The sequence below is a fragment of the Sinohyriopsis cumingii genome, chromosome 5 (genome assembly GCF_028554795.1).
Source record: "Sinohyriopsis cumingii isolate HCF-2022 chromosome 5, ASM2855479v2, whole genome shotgun sequence".
NCBI lineage: Eukaryota > Metazoa > Mollusca > Bivalvia > Unionida > Unionidae > Sinohyriopsis > Sinohyriopsis cumingii.
Genome location: NC_142965.1, coordinates 74,551,289 through 74,564,401, shown reverse-complemented (window position 1 = coordinate 74,564,401; position 13,113 = coordinate 74,551,289). Strand labels below are relative to the sequence as shown.

Here is a 13,113-nt window from a genome sequence, read left to right as displayed (position 1 = left end):
CTGAAATTTCAATCAAATTTTTGATAGGGGTGTTTATACTTTTTATATGATTTCATCAAACATATGCATAGCAAACAATACATATTTGACATATTCAAATTATATGTAAGTATGATTTTGAATCCCTTTGAAAAGTGAACTTCTGTTCTTGATTCAAATATAAAATACTAAAATATGATGTGAAAAAAATGAATATAAAAAGTATAACAAACAATGCCCTAGCTGTACATAATTATAATCTCTTATTCTTTATTACAAAATAATTGTCAATATTTTTATTAAAAAAATTGTACATGCAAATTTTGTCATTTTAACTGTTGGTATGATTTTTTTTTTAGATGTTAGGAAAAATATGAAGTTTTGTGAACCTAAATATGATGTGTTTAATTAATTATGATTTTTATGGCTAGCTGGTTTACTAAAATTAAAGAGTACAAAAAATTTCATAAATTACACAGCCATCAATGATAATGTAGATGCCTCTCCTTTTTTTCACTTCTCAGAGGAAATTACTAAGACAGGTTTGACTTTGATTAGAAGCTTGTGAAGTTATATATTAAATCTCTGTACTTTCCTGCAGCTAAAATAAAACAGAAATTATTTTTCTTAATTGATATACTGTATTGTACTTTTACAGAAATTTGAAGGAGTTGAACATGGAAGGAAATCAGCTGCCTGCAATGCCCTCTGGTGCTCTAAGACTTCACCTGGATTTTCTGAATGTGAAAAATAATTACATGCATCCTTTGTTCTGGAGAGAAAATACGCAGAATGAGCCTCAGGTATATAGCATACTTCAGTATAACCATATTTGTTCCACTTTTGGCACTTCTCCAAAGTTGGCACCTTTCTGTTTCAAGTTGTTAAAATGTCCTTTAACATAGGTGCTCCCAATTTGAAAATTTTCTTGCTAAATTTTCACATTTCTGCTTACAAGAATTCCTTTTTAAGCTATTTTTCTGTTAAAGAATTCTTGAAATATGAATCATTTTTATATCAAAATATGGCATCACTTGGAAATACATGAAGTTGACAAGAATTTGGTGTGTTACACAATGAAACAATGCTGACATAAAAACTTCTTTGAACTAAGTTATATACCTTTGGAAATTAATGTTGAACAGTAGATCAGCTGATGGCTAACATTATTTCCAAGAATCATCATTTAAGTTTTTAAACCCTCTGCAGAGTTTCTTGTTATTTTAAATGCTACATGAAGAATGTACACAGTTGCAAGCAAATGAAATGGGTCTCAGTGAGAACAAAAATATTTCATTTTTAAATTTACAGAACATGAAACACACTGAGTTTATGTTCATTTATTTTATTTGTAGTGAAGGTACTGAAATATTAATATAAATGTGATTCATTTTAAACCTTATTTGGTACTGATTGGTCTTGTCATGAAATTGGTTAGTTTACGTTAACCATCACTTAGACTGACCAGAAGTCTGGTAGCATGTGCTTTCTGTGATGGTAGTTTGTACACATAAGTTTAATATGTTTCATGGTGTGATTTACATTTCACTGAAAAAGTAATGGATTTTAATCATCCTTGACACAAAGCTGAGATAATCCATTGTCCAATTTATTCAACACCTAATTGAAAAGATATTGTTGTTATAGCATGGTGAGAGGAAACTGGGATGGCATTGTTGTTACAGCATGGTGAGAGGAAACTAGAATGGCATTGTTGTTATAGCATTATGAGATGAAAAAGGGATGGCATTCTTGTTAAATCATGGAGAGAAGAAACTGGGATGGCATTATTGTTATGACATGGAGAGAGGAAACTAGGATGCCGTTGTTGTTATAGCATGGAGAGAGAAAACTGGGATGGCATTGTTAATATAGCATGTTGAGGAAACTGGGATGGCATTGTTGTTATAGCATGTTGAGTGGAAATTAGGATGGCATTGTTGTTATAGCATTATGAGACAAAAAGGGATGGCATTCTTGTTAAAGCATGCAGAGAAGAAACTGGGATGGCATTATTGTTATGGCATTGAGAGAGGAAACTAGGATGACATTGTTGTTATAGCATGGAGAGAGGAAACTAGGATGCCACTGTTGTTATAGCATGGAGAGAGGAAACTGGGATGGCATTGTTAATATAGCATGTTGAGAGGAAACTGGGATGGCATTGTTATTATAGCATGGAGAGAGGAAACTATGATGCCATTGTTGTTGTAGCATGGAGAGAGGAAACTGGGATGGCATTGTTAATATAGCGTGTTGAGAGGAAACATGGATGGCATTGTTGATATAGCATGGTGAGAGAAAACTTGGATCTTGGATGGCATTATTTTAAGTACATTGAAAATAAGGAGTAAACTGATTGATAAACAAATGGTTCCAAGATTCTCAGATAGTAATGAATTTTCATGTTATTAATAACAGAAAATTGCTTGTACCTGTAGCCATTTTATTATTATTTTTAGTACCTCAACATGTACTTGTCAACCTCTCAAAGAAAATTAACCTCTTAAGCTGGTGTCATAAAAATTTCAACCTTTTCCAATTTGTATAAAAACAGGCACTGCCAAATTTTGAAGTGTGCTGATATTGGCACCTAAATTAGAATAAATACAGTATCTTTTTAATTAATAGTCCCACTGCTTCCTTGAAACCTTGCCTATGCTTATTTTCACAGCAAAGAATTTTACGATTACCTGTACTTCATTTGATTATACAGAGCTAGTTAAATAATGAATCAGAGCCAATCCAAAATATACTTTATTCGATTATTAAAACTAAACAATACTATATATTCCTTTTTTCAGTGAAGCTATTTGGAATTTGTCAGTTTGTGTTTATGATTTTGTGAGTAATAATGTGATGTAATAATATTTTATAATGCAGTCATTCATTATGAGGTCATTTTGTGATTCAGAAAGCTGGCCCCATCTGTTATTTAAATCTGTGCATAATAATAAAATATAGTAATACTGTTACAACACTATCATTAGGTCTCATCTTGAAGCCCTGCCATCGGCCATTGCAAATGAAATAAGAATGTACTACAGTAAGTAAGCATGGCACATATCATGGAACTATTAATTGAAAAATGGCCTTGATAGCACATTGGTCTAGCCATTTGCTTTGCACATCACTAGACTTCAGATCACACAGTCATACTAAAATCTGCAAGGTTTTCTGGTCCCTTTCGTCTTTGGTTGGTGATTTTCCCTGGTTACTTCTGACTAATGACTGACATCAGCTTTGACTTGTGGAGTGTTCTGAAAAAGTGTAAGCTTCACTGGAACCAAATATGCTGGGCTGTATTATAAAGGTGTCCTGTATTATCTGTTTACAGATGCACTCATAACAATCTCCTGAAATGTAAAAAAGACACTTTTTCTCACATTCACATATATGTATGATAATTTTTCCCAGTGTAGAATGCTGGTGTTGAATAGTGCTATCTTTTATCACATGACTGCTGACTTTCATTACATGATCTTCTTCTTTGAGCAAATAGTGCATGCAAACTGGCAAATCTTCATGATTTCTAACATCACTGGATTATTTTTCATACTCATCAAAATAAACATCAATTACAACATGTTAATGTACTAAAATGAGCTTTGGTTAAAGTTCAGTGTCGCTCAAACAGGACATTTTGCACTAATTGACCTCACTACATAGCTACAGATACCATTTGCATTGTCCAGTTTCAACTTTAAAAAAAGCCATTGATGTAATTATTATTTTTACAAATTCATATTCTTTTTATTATTTATATAATTTTAGATCAAAGTTGAATTGAGAATTATATTAATGTTTTTCGGTATTTCTCATTTAATATTTTGGGATAAGAGTGCACTTTATTTTTTCACCTGTTTACATTTGTATCATTGCACAATCTTTCTTCAGTACATATTTCAGATGACATGCATTGCCATCACCTTATTGGTCTTTGTGACTGTTCTTTTAATGCTTGTATATTTAAACATAACCAAAAAATGTTACACTGAAACCTTTCTGCTGGACATTACAGTGATGGTATTTTCAATGGCTGTCATGCTATTTCAGATTTGCATTAGTATTCATTACACACCATTTTGATGTAAACCTCCTTTTTTCCTGAGGGAATGTGTAAAATAGAACCCTTCATTCTGCATTGTTATTGGATAGGAAGACTCCACTCTCAGGTTAAGAATTTTGTCTGAGATGCAAGGCAGAGATGATTTAGAAGAATGATTATCACAGTCGTTGCAAATATAAAATCATCTACTTCCCAATTAAACATTCAACACAAATAGTGATTAAAAGTGATTCCTTTTAAAGATTAAGAGAAGTACAAATGAAATAGGTTTTATCAGGCTTCAACTAAGCAGTCGGATCTCTGTCAGCAGCAAACATCTCAATACAAATTGAATGAATAAGATGTTGCATGTTTAGTAAATTGTGATTCACTGTAAAAAGCCCAGGGAACACACTTCATACTGTTTAGTAAATTGCTATTTACTGTACATGTAATAAGCCCATGGAATGGCACCTCATGCTGTTTAGTAAATTGTCATTCACTGTAATAAGCCCAGGGAACCCACCTCATACTGTTTAGTAAATTCATTTTCACTGTAATAAGCCCAGGGGGCCCCACCTAATACTGTTTAGTCAATTGCCATATACTGTAATAAAACCAGGGAACCTCCTCATACTGTTTAGTAAATTGCTTTTCACTGTAATTAGCCCAGGGAGCCCACCTAATACTGTTTAATAAATTGCAATTTATTGTAATAAGCCCAGGGAAGCCACCTCATACTGTTTAGTAAATTGCCATGCACTGTAATAAGTCCAGGGGGCCCAACTAATATTGTTTAGTAACTTAATATTCACTTCAATAAGCCCAGGGAACCCTCCTCATATTGTTTAGTAAATTGCCATTCACTGTAATAAGCCCAGGGAAGCCACCTTCTACTGTTTAGTAAATTGCCATTCACTGCTACAGTAATAAGCCCAGGAGGCCCACCTAATATTGTTTAGTAAATTGCCATTCACTGTAATATGCCCAGGGAAGCCACCTCATACCGTTTAGTAAATTGCCATTCACTGTAATAAACCCAGGGAAGCCACATCATACTGTATAGTAAATTGCCATTCACTGTAATAAGCCCAGGGAAGCCACCTTATACTGTTTAGTAAATTGCCATTCACTCTAATAAGCCCAGGGAAGCCACCTCATACTGTTTAGTAAATTGCCATTCACTGTAATAAGCCCAGGGAAGCGATACTGTTTAGTAAATTGCCATTCACTGTAATAAGCCCAGGGAAGCCATACTGTTTAGTAAATTGTCATTCACTGTAATAAGCCTGGGGTAGCCACCTCATACTGTTTATTTATGCAATCACCAAAAGGTGGAGCATATGATATTATGTCATTATCAGTAATTGTAACAACATATCATCATTCACTGTATTAATTACATGGTGCCCTCCTCTATGTTTATTTTGTATGTCCACCAAGAGCAAGAGGATATAATGTCACAACTTTGTTCCATATGACTATCTGTATGTATGTTTATCTGTAGCCATGACGATTCAGTGGTTAAGACCATGGACTCCTGATCATGATCGTTTGATTTGATTTTCATCATCAGATCAGTCCAGATAAATTACTGTCCTTTCGCAGTTATTTTTACTCTGCTTGCCACTGCAATGACATAAACAGTTGTGTATATATTGTTATATTTCAAAATATTGCTGCACTGTACGGTAATGACCTTTGCAAATGTGTTGCCCGATTTGGATCATTTTAGGCGGGGCCCCCTGGATTTACATGTGGGACCACCTGTGAGCATGACATTTGGAAATAAACTTTTAAACAAGTTTATATGATATTGACCTTAAACTTTTCTTCCATCGCCTTAAAATTACTTTCTCTTTATACAAAGATTTAAAAAAATTACTAACACACAGGTTCCCTGTGAGGACAGGGCCAAATTAAGCCAAACCTGTCCAATCGGCCTAAGGCCAGCCCTGTCACTTTACAAAGAAACAAACCAAACCATCTATTACTTTTTTTTCTTCTGAAAAATAGCTTTAGGTTTACACCATCTATCATTACCATTCTTTGTGGATGACTTGCACTTGTGGTAAGAAAGAAACACGATTTTGGGGTGAAAAGGTCAGAGGAAGGTCATTGTGACTGAAACTATCTCTGCACAATGACATTAGTTATGCATTACAGACCTTGACTAAGCTTTGTGGATGACTTACACTTGGGGTAAAAAAGAAGCATATTGAATGGAGGGTCAAAAGATTAAAGGTCATGGTCACAGTGACTGAGAGAATAAATGCTGATCTGGCAAAATAACTTAAGTTTTTCACCTTAGACCTGGACTGATATAATCGACTTGCAATTGAACAAAGAAGTCTTTTGCTTTTTAGGTCAAAAGGTCAAATGTTGTGATCACTGATAACTGTAAAATAGTTTCATCCCCAACTCTAAAGTTCTTGACCATTTACCTTTAGCAGGCTTTGTGGATATCTTACACATTGGAAAAGAAAGAAGACAATTGATTTGGATGTCAGAACATCAAAATTCAAGGAAATTGTGACACAAAGAAAACTGGGCGTTGCAGAATGACATTTGTTTTAGAGTAAAGTCCTTAACCAAGCATTGTGGATGGCTTGCACTTAGAGTAATAAAAAAAAGAAAACCTTGAGAGATTGGGGTCTACAGATTATTGAGTCTAATTAAAACAAATGGTTTCTACATAGTAAGTTTAGATCAAGACTGCCTAAAAACTAAAACATTTTCTTCACATTATTGTAGAACATGATTTTATATATAACCTCTATTTGTATTACTTTGTTCATATTTCAGTGTCTGGTCATAACACTATTTGAAATACTTTGTTCACATTTCAGCGTCTGATCGATCTTGCTTGCCTTACACTGTACAAAGCAAAGCGACACAAAGAATCCGGGAGTCTTCCAGAATCAGTTCTTAGAATCCTTAAAAGGTTGGTCAAGAATTTGAGTTATGTTCATATTACAATGTTTTTCACAACATTTTGTTAAAATCATTTGCAAACCAGATTTACTATTATATATTATGAACTAAGTAAGACAGATGAACCTATGATCACTGAAGCTGGTGGACTAAGACAGACTCAGGAGTCTGTGATCACTGTAACTCGTGGAGTACGACAGATGAACCTATGATCACTGTAGCTCATGGACTAAGACAGGAGAGTCTATGGTCACTGTAGCTGGTGGACTAAGACAGATGAATCTATGATCACTTTAGCTGGTGGACTAAGACAATAGAGTCTGTGATCACTGTGGCTGATGAACTAAGTAAGACAGAGGAGTCTATGATCACTGTAGCTTGTGGACTAAGACAGTGGAATCTGTGATCACTTTAGCTGGTGGACTAAATAAGACAGTAGAATTTGTGATCACTAGCTGGTGGACTAAGTAAGACCGTGGAATTTGTGATCACTGTAGCTGGTGGATTAAGTAAGACAGAAGAGTCAATGATTACTGTAGCTGGTGGACTAAGACATGAATCTATGATCACTGTAGCTGGTGGACTAAGACAATAGAGTCTGTGATGACTGTGGCTGATGAACTAAGTAAGATAGAGGAGTCTATGATCACTGTAGCTCATGGACTAAAACAGTGGAATCTGTGATCACTTTAGCTGGTGGACTAAATAAGACAGTAGAATTTGTGATCACTAGCTGGTGGACTAAGTAAGACAGTGGAATTTGTGATCACTGTAGCTGGTGGATTAAGTAAGACAGAAGAGTCAATGATTACTGTAGCTGGTGGACTAAGACAGAAGAGTCTATTATCACTGTAGCTGGTTGACTAAGACAAGAGTCTATGGTCACTATAGCTGGTGGACTATGTAAGACAGAAGAGCCTGTGATCACTATAGCTGGTGGACTAAGTTAGATGAGGAAGAGTCTAATACAGATATCTGATCATTTCGCTTGGTTAGAATTGTATGATTTTCTGTGCTTTAACTACTATAGACATATAATAAGCTAATAATATAAAAATTGGTTAAAATCTCCAAGTAAATCTGATAAATCTTAATGTTAAAATTTTGAATGCAGACTTTGATTTGAATCAGATTCATGTCACATTTTCTTGTGATTATAGCAACACAAGATAACACAGCGCAAAAAAACATGCTTCCCTACCTTTGATAATTGAATCATTATCCTCATTCATTTTGAAAGATGTGAGGATTATGCTATATCCTGCCCATTTGGGTATGCCTGTGTGATTAATGTTATCTTGCTCACATAGATGTGCCTGTGAGATTCATGTTTTCCCTCCGATTTAGATGTGCATGTGTGATTTATGTTTTCCTTCGATTTAGATGTGCATGTGTGATTTATGTTATCCCTCACATTAGGATGTGCATGTGTGGTTAATGTTATCCCTTACATTAGGATGTGCATGTGTAGTTAATGTTATCCCTTACATTAGGATGTGCATGTGCGGTTAATGTTATCCCTTACATTAGGATGTGCATGTGTAGTTAAATGTTATCCCTTACATTAGGATGTGCATGTGCAGTTAATGTTATCCCTTACATTAGGATGTGCATGTATAGTTAATGTTATCCCTTACATTAGGATGTGCATGTGTAGTTAATGTTATCTGTGCCATAGGGATGTAACTGTGTAATTTATGTAATCTCTCCCATAGGGATGTGTATGTGTAATTTATGTAATCTCTCCCATAGGAATGTAACTGTGTAATTTATGTAATCTCTCCCATAGGGATGTGTATGTGTAATTTATGTAATCTCTCCCATAGGGATGTGCATGTGTAATTTATGTAATCTCTCCCATAGGGATGTGTATGTGTAATTTATGTAATCTCTCTCATATGGATGTGTATGTGTAATTTATGTAATCTCTCCCATAGGGATGTGCATGTGTAATTTATGTAATCTCTCCCATAGGGATGTGCATGTGTAATTTATGTAATCTCTCCCATAGGGATGTGTATGTGTAATTAATGTAATCTCTCCCATAGGGATGTGCATGTGTAATTTATGTAATCTCTCCCATAGGGATGTGCATGTGTAATTTATGTAATCTCTCCCATAGGGATGTGTATGTGTAATTAATGTAATCTCTCCCATAGGGATGTGTATGTGTAATTAATGTAATCTCTCCCATAGGGACGTGCATGTGTGATTAATGTTATCCCTCCCATTTGGATGTACCTGTGTGATTTATGTTATCCCACTCATTTGGATGTACCTGTGTGATTTATGTTATCCCACTCATTTGGATGTGCATGTATAATTAGTGTTATTCCTCCCATTTGGAGGTTGTGCCTGTGTGATTAATGTTATTCATCCAGTTTTGATATACTTGACGTGTGATTTATGTTATCCCAATTTAAATGCATGGATGTGATGAATGTTACCTCTCCCATTTAGATGTGCATGTGTGATTATTGTTATCCCTGCATTTTAGATGTGCATATGTGGTTAGTGTTATCCCACACATTTGGATGTGTGTGACTGATGTTATGCAACTTCTCTGACACCATTATTAAGAGACTTCAAACCACAGGATATAATGGGGGTGGACATACTTTGTAGATGAGCACAATAGTTTTAGAATTTCAATACAGCCTGAAGAGGCATGGTCTAGTGGAATTGGGGTGGTTTTATGGAAATTTAAATTAAATCACAGAGTATGTATGTACAGCCATATGTAGATTGGAGACATATTATCTATGTGGGTTTTTTTTCTTTCTCTTTTCATATTTCAGTCATATGGGGAGATGTGACTGTTGTCAAGGCATCTTGTTTGGCCCAGGACTGAGGATAATAAGACCAGTATCCAAGTTTTTCAATATTTTTAACCTACCATTCATGTTCAGGGCCTGCTCCCCGGAATGTCTGTACAAATTCAAGCACAAAACGGAAACCTTGTCAGAAATTCTCTACGGTAAAGACAGTGAGATGCTGGATGATTAGAGAGAAAGCTCTGTTTTTGGTCTTGTGTGTCCTTGGAATATAATACCTCCCTTGGGACATTATACCTATCTTGGTACATAATACCTACCTTAGGACATAATACCTACCTTGGGACATTATACCTACCTTGGGACATTATATGTACCTTAAGAAAAACATTTGCTACAATGATACCTAACTGCACTGCTGTTCAGGGGAGATTTAAAAGTCAACTTTGTTTTAAATGAGTCTGCCTCATATTGGGTTACATAGCAAACAAGACAATGGAATAAAGGGTAAAGCACTTGCTAGCTATAATGTCCTTCATTATAACATGTATGACATTTTTGAGGTAGTGCTGTATTTAATTTGCAAAAAATGTTAGTTTTGGATATATCTTATGTGATATTACACAAGCAAAAATTAAATCAATGGATTTAAGAAGCAATTTCAAAATTAAGAGTCAGTTATTGTGAGTTCAGTGACCATATAACTGTTATACATGGGCATGTGTTACATTAAGGCATTTTATAAGGATGGACCATCCATGTTATACTTAGAAACTCAATAATGAGGGACCACCCATGTTAACTGTTCTACTGAGGCTTCATTTTTATAAATGACCACCCATTTTTTTATTTAAGTCTGTTATAATTAGGTACCATATAATGAGGTAACAACTGTTATATCTGAGGTACCTTATAATAAGATACACCCATGTTATATCAGTGCCTGTGTTATATTGATGCATCTTGTTATGAGGAAAAACCCATGTAATATCAGTGCTTATGTTATATTGATGCATTTTATTATTAGGTAAAACCCATGTTATATCAGTGTCTTTGTTATATTTATGCATTTTATTATTAGGTAAAACCCATGTTATATCAGTGCCTGTGTTATATTGATGTATTTTATTATTAGGTAAAGCCCATGTTATATCAGTGCATATGTTATATTGATGTATTTTATAATGAGGTAGAACCCATGTTATATCAGGGATATATCATAATGAGGCACATTACGGTGAGTGACCACTGTACATCTACTATAATTGTTCTTTGATGGCATCCTGGTGTCAACATTTATAATGTCTTTGCATTGAATAATAATATTACAAAATTGTATTTGTACTTAATAATATTACAGGAGAGAATTTGTACTTAGGCTGGGAAGTCCTAACCCTAACATCTTAATGCTGAACATCAATCAAGGCAGCTGCTAGTACCACTTTTATAGTCTTTAGTATGACTCTGTTGGGGATCGAACCTGCAACCACCTGCATCTGAGGCATAGGCTCTAATAGCTTAGACCACCGGAGCAGTCCAAGAGAGTATTTGTGCACAAAGCATAAATAAAAGTTATAAGTATTAATCAACAAAACTCAAATATTCCAAGTTTTCTTTTCAGTGAAAAGTAGCCTCAATTTTTATCAATTTCACCACTGAAGTACCTATACTCAAAAGTTCTGTGATAGTGTGTTAATTTTTTTGAAAGTCTGTTTAACATTGAAGAGGAAATACTGTACATATTTTGTATTAGAGAAATATTTGACATGCTGCATTAAAAAAATGGATTGTATATTATGATGAAGACCATGTTTTTGACAATGTGAAGATGAATATTTTTGTAGCCATGTATAAATGTACATGTGTACATTATTTTGCAAATATTTATGAAGATTTACAGATTAATTTGAGTTTGTATTTTTATTATGTGAATAAATCAAGTGTCGCATATCTGATTGTTTATACCCTTCCTAACTTCTCCATATATGTGTATTATGCCAGTGCATACTTTTTGATACTGAGACTTGATTTGAATCATTGAATCACTAAGGATGAGATCACCTGACCTGTTGATTAGGATCATTTTTTCTATAAACTCTGTGATTTTCTTTTGAATGTGTTACATCTTTATGACAGATATTTGTGGCTGATAGTGGCTATTCCACAGAAGGTTGTTCAACAGTAAAGGCATTACGACATTTAAAATTTGTACATAAAAAATTATATAATCAAGTTAAAACCACTCAGTATATGTGTCTGAACATCAGTAAGCTCAGATGTACAAAAGTTGAGACTTGTTTTGAATCATTGAATCACTAAGGATGAGATCATCTGACCTGTTGATTAGGATCATTTTTTCTATAAACTCTGTGATTTTCTTTTGAATGTGTTACATCTTTATGATAGATATAAGTGGCTGATTGCACAAGCTAAACATTTATGATGTGATTAAACAATGACTCATTCTGCCTTAAGCTTTTTTAGCAGTCCATTCAAATTTTGAGAAAACAATAAATGACTGATATCTGACATTAGATACCGATACAAGATAGATGCAAGAAATTTTATTTTATACTTGTGATCTGGATATCATAAAACTGCAAACTCAAAACTACCTATTAGATTAATGCAACATAAAACAATTATGACATTATAACAGGTGCCAAATATTTACACTACCTATTAGATTAATGCAACATAAAACAATTATGACATTATAACAGGTGCCAAATATTTACACTAAAATATACAGATCAAATAATTTAAAATTAGCATAATAACAACAGCCACAAAGACAAATGACACCATACACATTTCAGATATAGTGATAATATTAAAACAAAAAAAATATATATATATACATGATATATCACAGAATGCATAAATACAAAAAAAATGAAAAGAAATATTAGTTTCATTATTAAAATGCCTGAACAATGGCTGTATTAATAAAGATATCAGGAAATGACAGTGTACAAAGTTTAATTTTAAAATAAAGAAGCGGTAAGGGATCAGAAGTTCGGGTAAATGGTTTGCATACCATTTGATTTAAAACTTTTATTGGACATATTTCTGTCATATTGTAAAATAGATCTGAAATTATTTGGATTTTTACAGATCTGAAATTATTTGGATTTTTAGGCGTACAAGGGATGGTCATCAGCACAAGTATGCAGCTTTCTTTGTTTGACCAAAAAGAAAATGTAATTTATACAGTTTATAAATATTGGAGTTTCCAATATTGAGCCAAATATTACTCCTTTTGAGACTTTATCCCAAATCAGTGAATGAAACTTGCCAAAAAGTCCTTCAAACCAACAGGACCAGTAGCCTAAAAATACTGCTCCTGTCTGTAACCAATTGGACCTACATTTTGTC

At 34.0% G+C, this 13,113-nt stretch overlaps 1 protein-coding gene across 2 annotated transcripts in view; it reads left to right on the top strand.

The window, feature by feature from the left end:
* LOC149799458 (leucine-rich repeat-containing protein 63-like) overlaps nucleotides 1-11,685 on the top strand; it is a 37,240-nt gene extending 25,555 nt beyond the window's left edge. For both annotated transcript variants that reach the window (XM_089958819.1, XM_089958820.1), the window contains exons 9-11: nucleotides 638-782; nucleotides 6,877-6,971; nucleotides 9,760-11,685. In XM_089958819.1, coding sequence (XP_089814945.1) covers nucleotides 638-782; nucleotides 6,877-6,971; nucleotides 9,760-9,967 — 448 coding nt within the window. In that variant the 3' untranslated portion in view covers nucleotides 9,968-11,685. The remainder of the gene's footprint in view (nucleotides 1-637; nucleotides 783-6,876; nucleotides 6,972-9,759) is intronic.
* Nucleotides 11,686-13,113: the final 1,428 nt, after the last annotated feature.